The 22,996-nt window shown below is 40.6% G+C and overlaps 1 protein-coding gene across 2 annotated transcripts in view; it reads right to left on the reverse strand.

The window, feature by feature from the left end:
- Window positions 1–1,114: 1,114 nt before the first annotated feature.
- PALMD (palmdelphin) overlaps window positions 1,115–22,996 on the reverse strand; it is a 48,440-nt gene continuing 26,558 nt past the window's right edge. For both annotated transcript variants that reach the window (XM_073571386.1, XM_073571385.1), the window contains 6 exons: window positions 22,402–22,532; window positions 11,268–11,382; window positions 9,023–9,047; window positions 7,447–7,566; window positions 5,303–6,295; window positions 1,115–1,683 (listed from right to left, as the gene is read on the reverse strand). In XM_073571386.1, the coding sequence (XP_073427487.1) occupies window positions 1,640–1,683; window positions 5,303–6,295; window positions 7,447–7,566; window positions 9,023–9,047; window positions 11,268–11,382; window positions 22,402–22,532 (1,428 nt within the window). In that variant the 3' untranslated portion in view covers window positions 1,115–1,639. The remainder of the gene's footprint in view (window positions 1,684–5,302; window positions 6,296–7,446; window positions 7,567–9,022; window positions 9,048–11,267; window positions 11,383–22,401; window positions 22,533–22,996) is intronic.

The following is a 22,996-nucleotide window of genomic DNA, read 5'->3' on the forward strand; positions in this document are numbered from 1 at the left end:
TGAGATCTGGTGACTGAGGAGGCCATTTGAGTACAGTAAACTCATTGTCATGTTCAAGAAACCAATCTGAGATGATTCGAGCTTTATGACATGGCGCATTATCCTGCTGAAAGTAGCCATCAGATGTTGGGTACATTGTGGTCATAAAGGAATGGACATGGTCAGCAACAATACTCAGGTAGGCTGTGGCGTTGCAACGATGCTCAATTGGTACCAAGGGGCCCAAAGAGTGCCCAGAAAAAATTCCCCACACCATGACACCACCACCACCAGCCTGAACCGTTGATACAAGGCAGGATGGATCCATGCTTTCATGTTGTTTACGCCAAATTCTGACCCTACCATCCGAATGTCGCAGCAGAAATCGAGACTCATCAGACCAGGCAACGTTTTTCCAATCTTCTACTGTCCAATTTCGATGAGCTTGTGCAAATTGTAGCCTCAGTTTCCTGTTCTTAGCTGAGAGGAGTGGTACCCAGTGTGGTCTTCTGCTGCTGTAGCCCATCTGCCTCAAAGTTCGACGCACTGTGCGTTCAGAGATGCTCTTCTGCCTACCTTGGTTGTAACGGGTGGCAATTTGAGTCACTGTTGCCTTTCTATCAGCTCGAACCAGTCTGCCCATTCTCCTCTGACCTCTGGCATCAACATGGCATTTCCGGCCACAGAACTGCCGCTCACTGGATTTTTTTTCTTTTTCGGACCATTCTCTGTAAACCCTAGAGATGGTTGTGCGTGAAAATCCCAGTAGATCAGCAGTTTCTGAAATTCTCAGACCAGCCCTTCTGGCACCAACAATCATGCCACGTTCAAAGGCACTCAAATCACCTTTCTTCCCCATACTGATGCTCGGTTTGAACTGCAGGAGATTGTCTTGACCATGTCTACATGCCTAAATGCACTGAGTTGCCGCCATGTGATTGGCTGATTAGAAATTAAGTCTTAACACACAGTTGGACAGGTGTACCTAATAAAGTGGCCAGTGAGTGTATATATACAGTATATATATACCTGTAGATATATATTTAGTAGATTCCGCTTCTATCTTCTGGGATCTATTTGTATTGTTTTCATTGGAAAACAGAACATGAAGATACACATGTGATGGAGTCCTCAGTATTATATAACCCAGCTTTATAATGCCAAGGAAATATTCATATACTTAACAAAAATAAGTGTGGAAGTATTGTGCCTCTCCTCCAATAATAAGCAAACATTGAAATTTTACCAAATTCCACAAAAAAACTCAAGGATTGGTGTAATGATCATTAAAAATAAAAATAAGCCTGCAAGTACACGGGAAGCCGAGTAAGATCTCATTTGAAGCCGTATACGAGGACATAACTACAGAAAAAAAAAAGCAACAAGGTCAAATGCACGTGGCTAGGCTCATGGTAAATTATTTTCCCAAGTCTCAAAATAAGCAGATTTCTATATCAAAAGACATTAACTTGCATAGCGTGAGTCACAAAAGCAATTCGGCAGGAGACAGGCACTAGTGGCGGTCCAGCTACTGTCGAAAATTAAGTCCCAGAATGCGCTGGATTGTGCCATTGGTCGTCTACAATAAAAATGTCTACACAAGTCTTCTGCAGTTCTTCATCCACAGTTTACAAATCTCCATATGTAGGGAGTGTGAATCTTAGATCACTTTTTTCCCAAGCTTGGCCATTCTAATTCTCAATGCTGTGAGAATGGAGAAAAGAGAGAAAAAAAAATCAGGAATAATTACAAAGTTTTTCACATATACCTTTTCGGATAAAAAAGGGAGAGAAGTGTAGAGCAGGACTGCCAACCCGTCAGTATATATTCTATGGGGTATACACCGATGCCCAACACTTTGTATGATCATCAATATTTACACGGTGTATGGTTTTTGTATTTTCAAAATGGGGCGTTATATCATTGTTACCATGAGCCTGGAAATACAGCGATCATTGAATGAGATAAATACATTCCATCATGAAAAGGAGCCGTGATTTTGACACAAAAAGTCCCCTAAGAGTACATTTGGGTAATTTGTAGGAACTTAGGTTCCAGTTTACAGATTCCCCATAAATTGGGGTTTACTGTTAAGAATGAATGAACATTTTCTAAAAATTTGATTTTTGAAATTCACAAAAATTTTGACCAATTTCCACTTTAAATAATTGATTAAAAAAAGAATATCTTAATTGACTTGTCATAGTACTGACTACTAGTATGGGCAGTAATAATGGTTGGCAGCCATGCTAAACCAGCAAAGGAGAACACAGAACAACATACCTCAGCATAATTTCCAGTGGCGAAAGCAGAAGTTTACAGACAATTAGAAATGAGGCAGACGGGGGAAATCAAATCCACAAATCAGAGAAATAAGTTTCCAAATGTCAATTACATTATTTCTGTAATTGACAGTGATGTAACCATTACTGAGCTTTTCAGTGGGGCAGCACATTTTCATTTAGTTTTGAAGAGAAATCTCCAATTATTTAGCCAAAATCCATCATTCCACTAGTAACTCACTAAGGGACGACTTGTTCAACAAGGCACCACGTAGAAGGAGCTGCCATGTCCAATCGGAAGCATCCAGACAATATGAAAATGTTATGGATTGCTAAAAATTCTCCATCTTGAGCAAAGGGAGATGGCTCTGTAACCACTGATCTATTTCCCACACTTATAAAGGCTGTGTCCAGATCTGCAACCAATATTTGTTGTCCCAATGCATCGAATAAGCAAAAAAGGTGCAACTCTGCAAATAGTTTTCAAGCGGTCATCTGCCGCAGCTCACTTTCACATCAGGAAACAATCAGTGCCGATGACGTCATGTCCCCTGCCGGGACCCATGCATGATCAAATAGTACAGATGCATGATACCTGCAGATTGTGCACACATCCCTGCAGGTATGTAATCTGGAGATGTCATAGATGTGACCCACCAGGTGTGAGGACGCGATGCTCACCCCACCGGGCAGGAGGATGCGACGCTCACCCCACCGGGCAGGAGGACGCGACGCTCACCCCACCGGGCAGGAGGACGCGACGCTCACCCCACCGGGCAGGAGGATGCGACGCTCACCCCACCGGCAGGAGGATGCAACGCTCACCCCACCGGGCAGGAGGACGCAACGCTCACCCCACCGGGCATGAAGATGTGACGCTAACCCCACCGGGCAGGAGGATGCAATGCTCACCCCTCCGGGCATGAGGACGCAACGCTCACATCACCGGGCAGGAGGACGCAATGCTCACCCCACCGGGCATGAGGACGTGACGCTCACCCCACCGAGCATGAGAACGCGATGCTCACCCTACCGGGCATGAGGCCGTGCCGCTCACCCCACCGGGCATGAGGACGCGACGCTCACCCCACCGGGCAGGAGGACATGCCACTCTCCCCACCGGGCATGAGGATGTGATGTCGTCCCACCAAGCATGAGTATCTGGTCTTAATCACTTTTCTTTTCCAGATACAAAAGTGAGCAGTACCAGACATCCCTCTTAAAAATGTTGTGTTTACAGAGCCTCAGACAGTAAACCTGCAGTCATACTTCCGTCTCTTCTAATTTTTGCTAACTTTATAGGTTAGGCCAGATTCATACTGCGTTATGGCAGTCTGTTTAACGCATCCGTTACATAGCGGCATTAACGCTATGTAATGGATGCGTTAATGCACCCATTGACTGCCATAACGTAGCGCATCGCTAACGCATGTCATAATCGGCATGCGTTAGCGATGTGCCGTCATTCTGTGATGGACCCTCGGACGCAGTCTGCTGCGTTCGAGGATCCGTCACTGCTAGCATCTGCGCTAGCGCGATCGCATGACGTGATCATAATTAGGTGTAGCGTTAGCGCAGTCCGTTTAACGCACGCGTTGAATGGACTGCGCTAACGCAGTATAAACCTGGCCTAAGCAACAAGTAGGAGACGGTAGAAAAGGGGAATGTTGCAGGACTAGATTTTGTTTGTCTGTTATCATCAGGGCATATAGGTCTGTATAGGAACTGCAGACACAAAATGGTAGGAAGTTTTAGGTGTTGTTTAGTAGCAAAAAAAAAAATACTGGTTATTGTTAATGATCCTAAAAAATGAACCTACTAATATAATTTGCTTTTCAAATCAGTTAGATCAAGCTATTTTTGATCCACTTCTACATTCATTGTGACACAAGCTATATTGGCACACGATTGAGAGACATGGCTGCCTGCTTCAATTCTATAGCCATATCAGAGCCCTTCTTGTTTCTGAATCGGCCATGATGGAGAAGGGGGGTGGCTTAGCTACTGAACTAAGCCAGACAGCCAGCTCAATTTACCAAGTGCCATCACCGCCTGAACTGGAATGAGTGCAGAAGTAGAGCTGCCAAGATAATCCAACCAGATTTGATAATTAAAGCGCAACTGTATTTTTAATTTTACTTTAACAAATCAATAGTAAACATGAATATAGGTTTCAATTCACAATGCGTTTTTATCTTGGTTTTCCTGTGTTCTTTTAAGAAAAAAATGTTGCATGCATGGGATCAGTACAGCAAGATAGGTTCTAATAATTAGCACAGCCTTTAACAAAAAGTTTTAGTAAAGTAGAATGAGGGATTTTGGAAAAATCTTAACATTGGGCATCCATTAATTCCATTGATGAAACAATTGTAGAAATTCAGATTTATCTGGAGAGAAATCATTGCATCAAACATGGCACAATGCCGTTCATGTGCATGTTTGCTATTACACTATTAGAGAAAAAATGCATGTCTATGTTTCATGCTGCCTGCTGCTGCCGATAAAGAAAACTCAAATATTAAAGGGGGTCACAGAATGAGGATCTTATTTCAGCAGCAGCAGTCAGCAGAGATTCATACTGGCATGCGATGATCATCTTTAAAAAGGTTCTCACCACTTACCTATGGATGCACCATACAGGCTAGTGTGGTGATGCAATAAACTGAAGGGTAGAAGACTTCTGACATTAAAAATGCAGTTGCCCCAGTCCCCTCAGGTCGTTTATAAACAGGGAATTGTAGATAAAATTGTTATAGGGAATTTATAAGAATTACAAAAACCTAAGCATTTCTTAATTCGGTAGAAAGTGGTGCTAAATTCTCAGTAATGCAACATGGACTGGAGCCACCATCATGGTCCAGAACAACCATCATGGCCCAGAACTAGCATCATGGTCCAGATCCACCATCATGGGCCAGAACTACCATCATGGTCCAGAGCCACCATCATGGATCATGGTCCAGAGGCACCATCATGGATCAAGTGTGTGTTAAAATATTACATGACAGAACAGCATTTGCACTTGCTGACAGGCTTCTCACCTGTTAGGGAAGGGTCCTCAGTACCATCATCTATGCTCTGATTGGAGACAGGGAGATAGTTATGGGGCCCCAAGGTTGCATCTTGTTCTCGCAAGGATATGGAGTTCTTGTATGGCTGAGGACTGTGCAATGCAATATTGTGAGTCGGTAGTTTTTGTATGGTATTGGTTGGGATGGAAGGATTAGAAATATGGAACGGTTGAGTTTCAGGCACATTAATTAGTTTGTTAACGCTTTTTTCTTCTTTATTATTTTCCTCGTCATCATCAATAACAACTAATTCTGCCCTGATCACCCCTTCATAATCGGTCAGCGGCCTGCTATCATTTTCATCAGCTTGCTTGTATCCCATGAAGATCATGGTAACTGGCTCGTTGTCATCTACATAACAAGGAGTAGCATGAACAATATTGTAGTGGACATTATCTTCCCATTCAGCCGGTTGGTATTTAGTGATGTCATCTGGCGAGTTCCTGAAGGTTGCTTCATGGCGTGCCTCCTTGACCTGGAATTCGACATTAGTTGCTTGTCCATTCTGCGTCATGTCTGTTGGCCGAGAAGGCATAGGATTTTCTGAAACGGATGAGTTAACTATGGGCATCTCTTCTGTAAAAGTAGAATTATGACCGTTTTCATGTTCCATCGTCACCGGGGAGCTGTGGCCATTTATGCTGGGGGAGACTTGGCCCTTGTGGGTGGCAGAATTGTGAAAGGGATTTGAAAATACCGGTTCGTGATACTCCGTTGGAGACTGTGTACTTCTTTCTGTAGCTTTACGCAAAAGATCCTCCACCTCTATGGGGGCAAGACTATCTATACCATTTTTTACCATCTTGCCTTCAGAGCTTACTGCGTACACAGACTTTCTGCCATCATCGTAGACTTTCACTCCTGCGTCTTTTAGCTCATCAGATGGCACTGGGATTGAAGATATTACCGTGTTTTTTCCAGTCTTCATATCTTTCTCGACTTTAATCTCCATGGCAAATAATGCTAAATAAACAGATATATCATTACTATAGTTGACTAAGTTTAACAAACTTTGTACAATTAACTAAGGCTCTGTTCACATTGGGGCCAGTTCATTATTGCAGTTGGGTCTTGTGTCTAGTTTTTGTTGTTTCTTGCCTATTTTTCATTAGTGCTTTATTCTTCTAATTTGTGTGTGTGAGGGGGGGACTTTAAGTCTACTTTATATCTGTTCACCTCTGTGTCGATTTTTTCTTTGTGTTTTTGTGTTTGTCATTGTGGGCAGATGATTTCTGTTAATTCATCAATTGTGTCTTTTAGAGCATTTTTTATTTTGTGCAAATTTCACGAACCATGTGTGCCATTTTGAAAAATTTGGTACTGGAAAGCCAATCAATACCACTAGCCAAAAAAAGGAAGAATGTAAAAGATGAATTGGACCCAGTGTGTTGTAGTAGCTTATCACAAATGTCAGAAAAGTACCCCAATGCTTATGACTAGTGATGAGCGAGTATACTCGTTGCTCGGGTTTTTCCGAGCATGCTCGGGTGTCCTCCGAGTATTTTGGCGTGCTCGGAAATTTAGTTTTCGTCGTCTCATCTGCATGACTTGCGGCTGCTAGACAGCTTGAATACATGTGTGGAATGCCTGTTTGTTAGGGAATTCCCACATGTATTCAGCCTGTCTACAAGTCACAAATCATGCAGATAAGGCGATGAAAACTAAATCTCCGAGCACGCCAAAATACTGGGAGGACACCCGAGCATGCTCGGGAAAATCCGAGCAGCGAGTATACTCGCTCATCACTACTTATGACCAATCTATCCATAGAGCCACATTTACTTGACATGTGCACTTTTGGCACTTGGCAACTTTTTTTTCCACTGGAGGAACAATAATGGGGCACAATTTGTAGCCTTTTTCAGAGGTATATATTATGAAATCCTCCTTGAGATATAATGTGAACGGAGCCTATACTTACAGACTGTACTCTATAATCAGTATTGTACACTATGTTATAGACATATATGGTATTTGTTCACCATTTTCTGATGCCTAAAGTTATTACTTCTCTACTAAACATAGTAATTGGAGAGAAAAGCGATCTCTGAGCCCATAAAACTCCACGTCCCATCACATCATTCATTGTGCATTGGTTTTAGTACCGGTCATACCTCTCCTTGCCTCCTCCCCATTCTCAGTTTGGGTACTTTCCATTCTTCTGATAAATGAGGGTTTATACGACGGCGGCAAGTCAGGGATGCCAGCGTAGATATCCTTTACTGGTTCTGGATCTATCATAAACAAACATCAAAATACGTATTGTAATTTATGGATTATATATAATTATTTTAAAAAAAATCATCTTTATAATATACTCAATTTATTTTTATAACTTTTTTTTTTATATGTGCATGAATTTAATTGCACTGATTGTCCAGAGATGTATCACTTAGTTTACTGGGTGCAGCAGTTGTGATGGAATCACAGTTTTCTCCGCTGCGGATCTAGCAGAGCTCAGACTACTGAGCTCTGTATAACCCCACCCACACCAATGGTTGGCAGGTTTCTGTGTACATTGTGTAGCTGCCGATCATTCCTGGGGGTATGGTTGGACCAGGAAGCACGAGACATCTAGTCCTGTAGTGATAATCTCCTGCTGAAGAAATACTGATTTTATTATAACAGCAAAACTCAGCCCAGTAAGTAACACTTTGTTAGAAACCCAAATAGCAAAGAAAGCAGGTAAAGCAAGAGAAAAAAAAAAGAAAAAAATGTGGCTATAAAAAGCGGGTCATAGAATAACAAATAATATAGTTTATTAGGTGAATGAGTGCAAATAATATACGGTATGTGGAAAAAATTTGTATTAGAAAAATATTTAAAAAGCACACAACAGCTCAAAACGAAAGACAAGACCTACAAAAACACCATGGTAAGTGTTGGGGTGAAAAATCCCCCCTCTCTCATCATAGAAGACGGCAAAACCGCCAACAGAAAAAAAAATAACAGACTGCGTAAAGTCCCCTAAACGAGCACTCAACATAGATTAAAAACATAATGGATCCTATTATTTGCGATTTTTTTATTTTTGTCTTGTGTTAATGACTTTTTTTTTTTGCAATTTTCAAAATGCTTCAGGTGGTTGATGAAATTTGCAAAAAAAAATAAAGATCTAAAAACACACAATTGATAAATCGGTCGAAAATATGTAGAAACCCCAAACTTGTCCCACAATGATGAACATAAAAAAAAAAATAAAGTTAAACACATAAATCTATAAATATATATGATGAAAGAGGGGGTATGTTTGCCCACAAAACTTATCTTGGTGTAGTGGTGGTTCTTGTCTTTAGCTTTATGCCGTAATGCACTTTTTAAATGTCTTTAATACAAGTTTTTGCCACATGGATTATTTGTTCTGATACCCCTAATACACTATATTAATTGTTATTCAATGACCCTCTTTATATAGACACAGAAGAGAAATTAAACTCAAGTTTTAAAATATTAAAAGGAAGAAAAGTCTGTGTTGCAACATCACCAAATATTTCTGAAAGCATAACTATAGGGGGGTGCAGAGACATGTTACACCCAGGCCCCTGAAAGGGTTCCCACCCATGGTAGCTCCAACATTAAAAAGTATTTTCCAACTTTCTGAAAGTTACATCTGGTATAGAAAGAATGTGTTTCCTTAGGAGGAAACAAGCAGAGTATGGTACTTAGAATGCCAATACATACAATACATACCTTCTCGCACTTCAGCTTTCACAGCCTGAAAGGACAAAAAGATAAGAATTTGTATTGTTCAATGCAAAGAGGAATATAGTAGCTGAACTGTTGAGAATTTCCCTAAATGCATTATCATATTTTACTTGAACAGTGATGTTTTATTACATTTGTATCACTTATTACAGTATGAAAACCAACTTATAGGAAAGCCTTTTTTTCCTCGCAGACTTGAGAGGTAAAATTCTGGCACGACTCTCACTTACTGAAATATTGGGGTTGGGTGCTTGGTCTTATGGAGTCTAAAAGGGAATATAATGTTTGTCTTTGTGGAGAGCGGCACTTTTGTGTAAGGAGACTTATAGGTCATGCAATGCTTCCTATTGAAATAAAATATGCAAATAGCTTTTACAGAGAGAAAAAAGGACACTAATGCCACCTACTGGAAGGAGCAATCCCAAAAGTCAATGTCAGGATAAGAAGCCAACTTGGAACCCTCAGCAAGAAGAATCTTTACCCATTAGGCCTCCCGTCAGAGGCTTCTCACCCAGCCTAACTTGTTTTCCTGCTTTGTACTAATGAGGGGCAAACACCCTGAAACACATGTATGCAAATAGAGTTTCTGATTTGGCTTCTGATCCTAAGTCATAGTGTAAGACCCGTTAAAGAATCAATATTGACTTTTAGAATTGCTACTTCCAATAGGTGGCACTAGAGACCCTGCTCTCTTCCTTTGCATATTTGCCAGGCATATAAGTCTCCCTGCACCAACTTGGGAGCCCTCAAAAAGGAAAAACTTTATCCTTTGGACCTCCTGTCAGAGGCCTCTCACCCAGCCAAACAATTCACTTCTTGCACTGATGAGAAAATCCAAGATTCCAAGGCACCAGAGAAAATGGGGATAAAACATAGCCTTTATTCCATTATTCCATCCTTAAAAAACACGTGGTGAAATACAATTGAGGTAGACGAGTGAAGCAATGATTGGGCCCTAAAGGGCCTTTTTCAAGCCAGAGGTAAAATTTAAATTACAGCCATAAAGTCTTTTTTTTATTGTACTTCTGGCTTGAAAAAGACCATTTAGGGCCGAAACATTGCTTCATACGTCTACCTCAATAGTATTTCAACAAGTGATTTTTAAGGATGGAATACTGGAATAAAGGTTATGTTTTATCCACATTTTCTCTGGTGTCTTGGAATCTTGGATTTTCTATGGCTTTGAGACTTGTGGGGGCTGTAACCGAGTCAGCACGCAGCCACCAGTGGTGCGTGAGAAGAACTCTTGAACTAAGTTTGGACTGATGAGAGTCAAACGCCCTGAAACAATGGAGTTTCTGGTTTGGATACTTATCCTAAGTAATGTGGCAAGGCTCTTTGAATATTAAATGTTTCAGTTTCATTTTCCACTAGGTGGCACTAGAGTTATTGGTCCTATGCGGTCATCCATCTATCCCCTTCAATCCAAAGACATATCAATAGTTCAAAGACAGCACTACTGAAAACACTAGTACTTCTTAAAGAAGCTCTACCATCAAAGTTTGTATCCTCTTAATATATTTCCATTATCATATTATATAGCACTGTCTACTTAGAATTGTTCATTTGTCCTTTATACCCAGTTAAACCTAACGGTAAAGAGAATAATTAGGATATCACGTGATTAAAAACAGACTAGATGACTCCTTCTAACCTATATGTAGAAACCTGAAGTCCCTACATGAGTCAGCAATAGAACTACAATTCTACATCACTACAAAACCCTGACGGGAAGAGAGGAGCAGCGAGGTCAGTGGTTGTAGAGGGGGTTGGGCTGGGCTGCCAGTGACTTTGCAGTGATGTAGAATTGTAGTTCTAATGCTGACTCATGTAGGGACTTCCTGTTTCTACATAGAGCTTAGAAGGATTCAGCTAGTCAATTTTTAATCACATGATGTCACAGACCTAATGGAAAAGAGAAGAATTATCAGGGTAGAAAGGCAAAATGAGCAATTGTAAGTACACAGTGCTGTATAATATGATGACTTCAGTATATTAGGAGGATAAAAACTTTGATAGGACTGCTTCTTCTATAGATTTCAAAATCCAAAATTGTACTCAATTTTGGATTTGGAAATCTGGAGCGCAATAAGCAGAACTGAGGTCTTCAGGAGCATCGTCCTTGAACTATCAATTTACCTCTCAAATCTGTTATGTAGTTAATGGATTTATGTCCTAGGATAAATATTAATCTTCTATATGGTGCCCCATTGTATCGCCCTTCTCATACCTTTATTATATCTTCATTCGTTCGCTCCACGGACTTCAGCTTCTGTAGCACGCGCATTTCTTTAGCAGACAGTTGGGTTTCTTGCTTCTCTAGATCCTCGATTTCTTGCTCAAGCCTGAATGAGAACACATTCCTGTGATTAAGAGCCGGGCGTCCAATATACTCGAGTACACTCCTGTAATCTGCATAGTATTCCTTTACCGGACAAGCTTATTTCATTCATAGGTATTTCTAACTAAGTTGTTTGATATTTAATGCTCTTACATTCCTTCCATCTGGGACTTGGGCCCAAAGAAATCTGCAATTAACGTAGCACTGAAAGAATCTGGAATACTTATCACTGAACAATCCACTCAAGGACTCTTATGTACTGTCGGAAAATGTACATAAAGAGAAAATCCATGCAGTAGAACCATTTCTCCGTATACTGTGCGTTATATCTATTTTCCGGTAACGCAATTTAATGTAGCATCCAGCAATTAGAAGCTGTTGTTATGGATATGTAGAGAAAAGGAGAATAATAACTACTTGTAAGATTATGGGACTACTGGGAAAAGAAGAGGGCTGCACTTGGCTATCTCCAGCATAGAAAAGGCTTGACCGATTTTGGGAAAATACCCTTGAGAGGTAGGCAGGCAGCATGAATCAGAGCATGGCTGCACCACTGCAGCCAGGCTCAGTATATATCGTTCTGAAAAGTTCCAACATTTCATAGGAAATATAGTTAGAAGGTCCGGCCCAGGACCATCGGCAGAGACAAGACTAATCCAATGCCACCCGAGAGGCTCTTCCTAATGCATGTGGTCGGCAGGTCTCTCCCTATGTACACACACGGGAGAGACCTGTCAATCAACTAAAGCGGCTCTAGGAAAATTCGGATTGGGGCTGAGACTAAACCCCCCCCCCCAAAAAAAAAAAAAAAAAAAGTGTTAAGCCTAATAAAATAGTATGCTTTATTTATAAAATCATAAACTGACAGGAAAAAAAAAGGAGAATGTAGCACATGAATGGCAATCTGAACCACAGCATGATATCCCATGCCATAAAACTAAACCATTATTTAAAAGAGAGGCTTAGTGGTTAAAAAAACCAAAGCGCAAAAGACAATGAATAAATCCATTACAATATGTACCCCAACACTAAGCTGAAGTTGTAGGTAAATGCAATACTGGGAAAACCACATGGAAACAGAGCTGCACGAACAAGCGTTTCGCATTAGCTTCCTCCAGGGCCATTTATAGAGGGAAGAAGAAAAAGCTGTTTTAACTGATTACTCACCAATGAAGGGAAGGGAGGATGGCAAAATCCAGAGTTAATAAATGTATGCACTTCCTTACAATAACACAATTCTGGATTGCTGTTAAATTCATAAAGATTAACATTTCCTCTCCATCAATATTTTATTCCATACATTTAATATTACTTTAGAAAGAGGAATGAATGCCTCTTATGGGCTCTCATACACATTAGACAACTGTTGGCGGATATACTGGAACACTTGGCTTGCCGAGCACTACCTGCGTTCTGTATCAGAGAGTGCCGACTGACTCCTCTGGCACATTGTAAATCCAAAATGTCAGATCCTTCTCTCCCTTGAAATTATCGGTTAGTGGAGAAAATTCAGAGTTTTGGCCAACATTCCCAATATGAGCAAGTTCGGCAGAATTTAGTCTAATGTGTATGGAGGCCATTGATACAGAAGGCAACAAAAAGATTCAGACAACTGATAGTAAATGGTTTGTAAAAATTCTGCTAATATCACTGTCAAGTGTTTGAGTTCAAAACAGGCATGACCCTAAAAATCAATTCCCTGAAAATAAAAAAAAATCAATTACAGGGTGGGCCCCAGATGGTTAACATTTCTGGACTAACAATCACAAACTAAGTCCTAAATAGGGTTGTAGGAGAAAAAAAAAAGATAGGATGTAATGTTAGACAAAGTCTATGGACAAGAGTGGTGGTGTGGTTTATTTTTTTTTATACCATGGTCCTGATAATGACAGTTCTTTATAGTCAACTCTGGCATATTATAAGCTGAGATGTTGTAAGAAAGCAGAACTACATGTTGTTGGAGAAAAAATGCTATAAAATGTCATTCTTTCAAAAGCTGGGGCCACACAAGGTTCTGAGGACAAGTACTCATTAAAGTGTTAGAAGGAAATGTCCAACAAGGATGGTACGATGCAGAACAAGTAGAAACAAATGTCCAACAAGGATGGTACGATGCAGAACAAGTAGAAGCAAATGTCCAACAAGGATGGTACGATGCAGAACAAGTAGAAACAAATGTCCAACAAGGATGGTATGATGCAGAACAAGTAGAAGCAAATGTCCAACAAGGATGGTATGATGCAGAACAAGTAGAAACTAATCTCCAACAAGGATGGTACGATGCAGAACAAGTTATGAGATTGTTATCACACGTGTATCTAGACCATGTTCATAGGAAGACAAACATGATGTTCTCCTAACAAGACCAGACAAACCTTATATTAAAATCAAGATAGTTGTTCTCACAACAAACTCATTACAAAACAATCACCATAATTACATCTTGATGATATGCCAGCAACTACTGTTTGCCCTTGGCTTTTTCCATTCTGTATCCAACCTGCAATGAATCCCATCTCATTTCAGACAACTGTGCATATCTTATTGAATAGCCTTCTCCTCGAGCCTCCCACATTGGCAAACAGTCTAAACGCTCTCGTCGATGAGTTCTCCTACTGCGGTCTGCAGCCTCCTATGTGGCACCAACAGAGCCCGAACTATAATCATACCGACTTAGAAAGTGAGTGGTAATTCCAAATTGCAGGCTATGAACAAGGCAAGTGAAAGAACTGAGATGCAATTTGGGGCTTCTTGTGTCTGTACAAAAAAAACCAACTTGACTGTATATCCGTGTACAAGTATAGAATGGATGGTAATGGGTTTTAAAGGAAGTATTTCGGTTGATTTATGCCTTTGATTTATGCCTACTATCCATCAACAGAATCAAGTACAGAAAACATACCTGTGTGGCCGTAGATAGAATTTGCATTGTAATTGTATAGAAAATCAACTTTGCATAAATGAGCGGCCCTGCTCGGGATCCTGCCAAGTTCCCCTGGAATTTTCATGAAGCCCTTTTAGCATAGGAAATGGAAAAAACAGATGGGTTGATTCCACACTGCCATAGGAAGAAGAATGAGGGATGCCAATCTAAATCGTAAGTGGTTTGTCAAAACGTTTCGAGGCATATAGCTTCTTCATCAGGACAACCATGATTGTGGTAAACCAACACACTCAAATGCTGACCAGTCTAGTTGGCATCAAATGGATTGCAACCAGAGAGCCTCTATCCAGTACGTGACTACAGATCTGTTTACACGCTTAATAATGCGCACTGAATGATCTGTGACAGATTGGCAGCCTATGTGCATTGAACAATGTTCTCGGCAGCACAGGTCCTGTTTACACAGGATGTGCTGCCGAGAACAATACATTTTTGCTCAGCACAAAAGATAAATTTAAAGAGATTCTCCTGAAATAAGCGTTCCTAGGAATATAGCGGTATAAATGCACCTTTAAAACAACTATCATAGCAGGGAAAAGAGGAGATAGGCTGCAGAGACTTTCAGCTCTACCTACCTTGAGGAGGAGGGGGACAATAATGTAAATGACGTAAAAAGCGAATTTATAGCAGTTCACATCTATTTTACAATATCACTTACTTATAACTGAATTTTACATTTTCAGGATTCATTAAAATGGTATATGACAAGAATGTGAGATGTGAGCCCCAATGGGGACAATGAGAATGTCTGCAAAGTGCTGCAGAATGTGGAATTCCATATAAGCACAAGAAATAAACGTGTTTTACACTGTAAAAGACACAATCTTCCCTAAAAACGTAGATAAAGCACAACTTTAATCACAGTATTTCCAAATTTAGGGAGCTGAACTTTCACACAAGGAACCTAACACCAAACCTAGCGCTTCACCTTTTAGGTGTAAGTGTTCATTTTACAAAAGTACTATTGTCTAGAAGAACACAGTCCGCCAACGCAGGGAACCATGATGGAAATGTTTATTGCTCTACGCCACTTTTATACCAGTTCCAACAATAACCTTCCTTTGATCCATCCTACACCATCTGTAACGGCTTTGAAGGCCATGTTAGAAAACGCGATCGGGAAAATGTAAAAATTCTAGCTTCACAAACTTTTTTTTAAATATATATCCTTTTAATTAGTGAATAATATTAATCCAGCGAAAAATAGTTAAAATTCCAAAATTCATAACACGGCTACAGGATCCATGGAAAAGGCATAGATCTACGCATTTCAGGTGTGTAACACCCTTAGTCATGATAATAACCAACCATTGGATCTCCACCTTCGTGGTGTAGGCGCCTACTGAGTCCGGGTTTAGTGTTCATTGGTCTCTGTATAACTCACATTTCAATCAGCCCTGGTGCCATCGCAATTTCACTTCTCTGTATGCAAACTGTATCCGCAAAGGCTATTTGCATATTTATTAACAAAAAATAAAAATAACCTGACCTTTCATTTATTATAGGAATCGATCCAATGTGTTAGATAACACGCGCATAATTTCCACATTAACGATTTACTGCTCATTGGAACAATCAGGCAGGCAGGGAAGACCAGCTCAGAAAGTATGTGCACCCTTAGAAAATGTCATGCTTTGCAGGACACAGAAGTTCAGCACAATTGATTAAGTTTTTTTTCCAATTATAAACAGATCTAAAATGTTAAAAAGGAATCTATCATTAGAAAATGACCTATTTTTTTAAATCAAGTTATTTTTGTAACATATTTCTGTTTTTTAAAACTTAGCTTTTTTTAAAAAAATTACGATCTTTATTAAAAAGTAAAATTATTAATCTTGCAATAATCACTCTGTCCACTGGGGCTATGTTAGACTCATACTTCCTGTTCTTTTAGGAAGAGTTTTCAGAAGTCTCATTATCATCAGAGGCAGGCTAACTGATAATGAAAGGTAACACCTCTATACATAGTTGATAACACAGGACCCACCAATCCGAATAGGTGATGTCACAGCTGTCCCTTCACATTGATCTCTGTACATGATCATTTGATGCTTCAATTCGAAAGATAGGATCATTGTGGCTAATGTGCATGTAAATTTCCTAAAACAGGAAATCAAAGTCTAAAAAAAAACCCAGTGGCCAGTGTGAAAACTGCTAAATTTCCAATTTTTACTTTTAATTAAAAAATAACAAATAGCCATATAGAAAAATTAAAATAAATAAACGCAAAAGCCTGATTTAAACCATATGTAATATCCTGATGACAAATTCCATCTAACCCCTTCCTGACACATAACATACTAGGGAAGTCACACCGGGTCCTCGTCTTTGGACCAGGCTCAGAAGCTGAGCTTGCTTTATACTCGGCAGATGATGGCTGTGTTATTTAGCCATCATCTTCCTCCAGCAGGTGCAAGCAGAGCTATGATCTGCCCCCTGCTGTTAACCTCTGAAAATGCCACTGTCTCTGATGAAGGCACATACAATGCAATTGATCTGAGAGCCTGGGGTCTGCCGAAGACCACTGTGCCTGCCATGCCTGTGTTCCTATGAAAACCAGCATTTAGCTGGGCTTCACAGGAGGCCATGATTTTTACTATACACTGCACTACTGTACAAGCTACCAGATGATCACAGGTTCAAGTCACTAAAGGGGGACAAGAAAATACACTTAAAAGTTTTTCAATACATAACAAGTAAATACATATAATTCTAATCATCTCCTTTTTTACTTCTTAAAATAAAGAAATTAGAATAACGTTCAAACCTAAACATATTTGGTATCGCTATACAGTTCTATAGTATGACATAATCGTACTGACTCGGACAATCTCATTGACAGGTCATTTTTACAAGCTCTTGAATGTTGTAAAAAAAAATTGTGGAATCTCATTATTCATGCAATTTTATAAACGTACTATTTTTCTCCCATTTTTCAATACATTAAATGGAAAAATGAAAATGTCCTGAAAAAAACAACATCAACCTCTTTTAGGTAGACTGAGAAATGAAAATGTTTTCTGTGGCTCTTCGAAGAAATAAAAGTGCAAACAAAACAGAAAATTAACCATTCAGGTTTATTTAGTATTACTAAGGCTAGTTTCACACTAGCGTATTTTCCACGCAGCACTCGTCGCCGCTAAGCCCCACCCCCTGCCGGCTCCTTGCCCGCCCCATCCGGTCATCCCCGCCTACTATCGCACACGGCTGCATGCAATCTGCGGACCCTATCTTTAGCATAGGGTGCGCAGACCGTGCGCTGGCCGTGCGCTAGTAGGATTTAAGCGTGCGCTGCGCACTTTTGAAGGTGCGCCGAGCGCGCCAAAATGCAACATGGTGCGTTCGGCGCACACCGGCGCACCTTCAAAAGTGCGCAGCGCACGCTAAAATCCTACTAGCGCACGGTCTGCGCACCCTATGCTAAAGATAGGGTCCGCAGATCGCATGCAGCCGTGTGCGATAGTAGGCGGCGAAGACCGGATGGGGCGGGCAGGGAGCCGGCAGGGGGTGGGGCTTAGCGGCGCCGAGCGCTGCGTGGAAAATAAGCTAGTGTGAAACTAGCCTAAGAAATAATTTGTTGCTGCGCTGCCTGGAAACCAATCTTTACAGTAGACAAAACACGATGAACTCTGCATGTGTTGCATATGAATTTAAGCTCATTGCATTGCAAAGGTTGAAATCAGCAGTAGAAACGTCACAGCATTTTTTTTTTGACAGATACAAGTCCAGTTTAGAACCTGTTGCAAATTCATGAAGGAATTTCAGTGTGAATTGTGAAGAGGAAGATGAAAGACACCAGGCCCAACAATGCAGATGAGCTGAAGGCTGCTGTCAAAGCAACCTGGGCTTCCATAACCCCTCAGCAGTGCCACAAGCTGATCGCCTCCATGTCACGCCGAATTGATGCAGTAATTGATGCGAAAGGAGCCCCGACCAAGTATTGAGTGCATTTACTGAACATACATTTCAGTAGGCCAACATTTCAGATTTTAAAATCATTTTTTCAAGGTGGTGTTATAAAGTATTCTAATTTACTGAGATAATGACTGTTGGGTTTTCATTGCAATCATCAACATTAACAGAAATAAACACGTGAAATGGATCACTCTGTTTGTAATGACTGTATAATATACTAGTTTCACTTTTTGTATTGAAGAAATGAAATAAATTAACTTTTTGATGATATTCTAATTTTGTGAGAAGCACCTGTATGCATACATGCTAGATCTGAATGTACAACACTCAAGATGAGTGCCCATTGGTGACCGCCTATCCATTACATAACAGTCAGTGATACTACCTGTGAGAGGGCTCGGTTTCTTTTTTTTTTTTACATATTTCTTCATGTATTTCAGGGCACTGATTGTAATTTATTATTCCTATGCCTCCCAGTGAACTTATGTAGCACAAAAAGCTTCAGGCACTATCATGCTCGGAGTCACCGTTCAGAACCTTAGTTGCACTTTCCGTTATATTTGCCATAACATCAGTGCGGCAAACAGCTATTTTTTATTGTAAAAAGACACAAACCAAGACAAAACCCGATGGGGTCTGCTGGTGCTCTTGGTTTCCATCATGTAATAGATCTGACTCTTCATTATTTTCAGGAACACAAAACAGGAATCAATAACATAGGTGTGAATTCAGCCCTATAGCCTCACACCTGATGTAAAGCACCAACCCTGACCTCGAGGTGTCAAGCTGTCCTCTTCTAGAAGATGATCATTCCTTACCAACTGAGCAATCTGTACAATTACACCTCACATATCAACAAAGTGGAATGATAGAAATGGAAGCCAGTGTGATGGAAGCTGGAAAAGGTCACTGCACTTTACTGCCGGCTCTGTGGTAATCACATCTCCACTGAGAAAGAAAATGTGACAGTCATCTTATTTTTAAGGGCATTTAAAAAACAAAAAATCAATTTGATCTTTTACTGTTCAGGAATAGATGGGAATAGATTTCTTGTCCACAAGCTTTATCTTGATTTGAAGCTCAGTGCCAATGTTATGGATTTACACCATTGAGTAACTACATGGATATGTCCAACAGTCCATTCATAACATTGGTTTCGACACAAGCGATAACTTCCGCTCTTCTCCTTGTGTGGGTGACATGATGATTAGTTGTCAGGCTCAGATCAATAGCTAGACCAGCCATCTCCTCCATCATGTCTGATTGCTGGTAGACCCACTAATGGGACTAAACAAAATGATATAGCTATGTGTGGTGGTTGCTTCATTCATTCCTGACCTCACTGAGGAGGAACGGAACCCCACGTTCTCATGATTGGTGGTGTCCCAAAGGTGGGTCAAATTATTTCTGAGAACAAGACTGTAGACATGAGGCATACAGGTATGACTATATTACATTTTACAGCCTGTATGTCCATATTACTAGCTTAGGTAAGTCCAAGGGGGTGACAGATTCCCTTTAATATTCGGTAATGCATCAAAAAGTAATTAATTTTGTTTGCTAGACACACAGATTTTTTCTCTTTTTCAACAATCCTAAATGTTACAAGGTCGTCCGGCAGAAAAAAAAATCATCCTTTTTCATTGTGTATAAAAAAATAAAATTTTTTCCCCCACTTACTAATACACTTTATTGATTACATTTTTCTCAAAGTTCCACAGTCAATACCTGGTCTCAGCAACTCCGCTTCCAGCTAGGCTCCGACACAGAAAACAGCTTCCTTTTCCCCTTTGTTTTGGGAGGGTAACAAATTTGCAGGTTCTGGCCATCAGGCTATGCAACAGCCGCAGAGAAGGGGACTGGCTTAGCCATCAGCTGCAAGCGTATCACCAACTCATAGAGTAAGTCTGAAGTGGCAGGCGAGGGACCTGGGCACATGTTCTAAGGCCTCTTTCACATGTCCGTTTATTTCCGGTACCTGAAAAACTGCTACCGGAGATATCCGTGTCCGTGTGTGTACTACGTGTGGCACACATGTGGGCAACCGTGTGCCAAATCACTACCACATAGACAGCCACCGGGGAAGAAGCACTACAGTAAGCGCTGTTCCCCGGCGGCGGGTGCTGAAGCCGACTCTCATCATTCTCCCCTGCTCTGCCAGAGGAGAATGATGAGTGTTATATTAAAGTCCGAATGACAGCAGGTAGGGACTGTGGAATACCCCGATCATCAGCACCTACTGTCACTGTTATTAGCAGCAGCAGGTGTCGGATGATGGGGGTAAGAGTCCCAAAAGCCCCCACCTGCTGTCGTTCGGACTTTAATATAACGCTCATCATTCTCCTCTGCTTGCTGGCAGACCAGGGGAGAATGACGACAGCCGGGTTCAGCACACCTGCCGCCGAGGAGCAGCGCTTACAGTAGCGCTTCTTCCCTGTGCTGACGAGTTTCACACGGAGGACATCAATGTGTGTTCTCTGTATGCACGCGTGCGGGACGTTTTGCAGTACGAGCTGACGGCAAAAAACAGACATGTCAGCGTGTTTTGCCCACAGACACATGCTCCATGGAAACACACTGACATGTGCACAGACCCATTCATTTGAATGGGTCTACGTGAGTACATGTCTCCGGTAAGTGTGAAAACTGTCACCACATGTACCGGAGACACGGCCTAACAAATAGTTTAGAGTTCTAGCAAAAAGTTGATGTCACACGTGGACTTCTACCTGTGATATGGACATAGTCCTGAATGGTACTACAAGTCATAAAAAACAACGTAGCCAAAAAATATCATTACCTACATAACGAGTGCACAGTGCCCTAGTGATGTTACTGATACCGGGGATGCATGATCCTACTGCACAGACTAATCAGATAAGTGAGACCTGCAGCAAATCTACTTATCACATCACTAGCAATTAAGCTATTGTCCTAAGTAATTGCTTCTATTTAAAGCTCAGGCATAGAAATGGACATGGGGGCATTTTGTGGTTGCAGTGTGTGTGTGTGTGTGTGTGTGTGTGTGTGTGTGTGTGTGTGTGTGTGTGTGTGTGTGTGTGTGTGTGTGTGTGTGTGTGTGTGTGTGTGTGTGATTTTCTGGGTCTTTGTTTCAGAATACAGCACGCTCTAGGAAAGCCATTATTTTCTCAAAAAAAAGACAAAAATGCATTTCAAAATATATGGAGAAAAATAAAATTAAAAATTGTAAAATAGAAATTCATGGCACTTTTTTTTTTAGAAACCAAAATAAAAAGCTATGAAATGACTAGGTACAAAGAAAATTTAATACGGACTTTTCGTAAGCAGGAAGTTAATTGTGCAATATGTTATATTGTATATGATCGTGTAACTTTAAAAAAAGGTTCCCAGGAGCATATAAAAAAAATCAGAGCTTCATCCAGAAATGCAGGACGCCTTTTTCTTACTTGTCATCCGTGTACAATCCGTTTTTTTACAGCGGCAGCGATTAATCATTTGCTCGACCATTTACCGTTTCTGATGTGACAGAATAGCAAAGTATCCATTAAAAACGGACTGCAGCTATGTGTGGCATCCGATTCTTTTCACACATATACAGACTTGAATGGCTGAATCTCATCTCATCCAATTTACGGAAGAAACCAGTGCACGCAGCCATTTTTGGCACATGCAGAATCAGTCGGTTAAAAAAAAAAAAATCATTCATCTGCACTGCCCCATTGAATAACATTGGTCTGAAAGCTGTCCATTATTTTCCACGGACATCACTACTATCGAAAATATCATTGTGTCCATGAGCCCTAATAAACAATCTAGTGAGGAGCAGACATAAAGGAGGACCCATTCGCAAAAACAATATATGGGCCATTTTCAGTCCAATAGCTCATCCTCTAAAGAGCCATGGAATAAATGGCGCTATAAAAATGTATAATAATAATAAATAAAAATAATAATATCATAATGCACAATTTCTCCTGCCTTGGAGGTGGATGTGAGGCCCCTTAATTTCTGGAGCCCTGTGCTACCGCATACATTGCACCAATGGTACGTCCGCCCCGGATTCTAGTTATAAACATGAAAAGTGACATTTACAACATGAGACATAGCTCATTGCATCACCATATCCTCACCAGAAAATGACTACACCAAAAAGCAGATGAATTAACAGAAAACATCACTAACCTTCCAATGTTATGTTCCAGAAGTTTGATGTGTTTTTGGTCTTCTTGGTTTTGTTTGATCATCTCTTCCTGTTCCTTGTGCGTCATAGTATTTAGTCCATCTAACAACCATTTTTCCCGCAAGGCTTTTTTCTAGAATTTATTAAAAATATTTTTTAGCACTGAGATTGGATAGATAGATAGATAGATAGATAGATAGAGGGATAGATAGATAAATCCGTATACTGGATTTATAGGGTACAAAAAGATGTACAGCCTTTCTCAGGACACGGCCAGATGCCTTGAACTTATACCCTTTTAGCAACCAGCTATGAAGAGGAGCGCTCCAGTTATATAATTTTTCTAGTCGTTTCGCACAGTATAGCAGTTCTGGATATGCACATACTAGCATGGGGGTAAGGGGAGAAAAATAAATACTGTAAGTCAGAGATATGATGGATACTGTTAGTCAGAGGGGGGCTTGGATGAAATTGTGTGGCAAGTGTGCCTGATATAGGTATACGAAATTTGTTAAAGTGGATGCAAGTACACCACTTACATGGGAAAGGGGCAGAAGGTCTCGGGATGCTTTGGATATAATCATACTAGTAATTATG

Source organism: Dendrobates tinctorius, unplaced genomic scaffold (assembly GCF_039654945.1).
Source record: "Dendrobates tinctorius isolate UK_male_01 unplaced genomic scaffold, ASM3965494v1 ptg000029l, whole genome shotgun sequence".
Taxonomy (NCBI): Eukaryota; Metazoa; Chordata; class Amphibia; order Anura; family Dendrobatidae; genus Dendrobates; species Dendrobates tinctorius.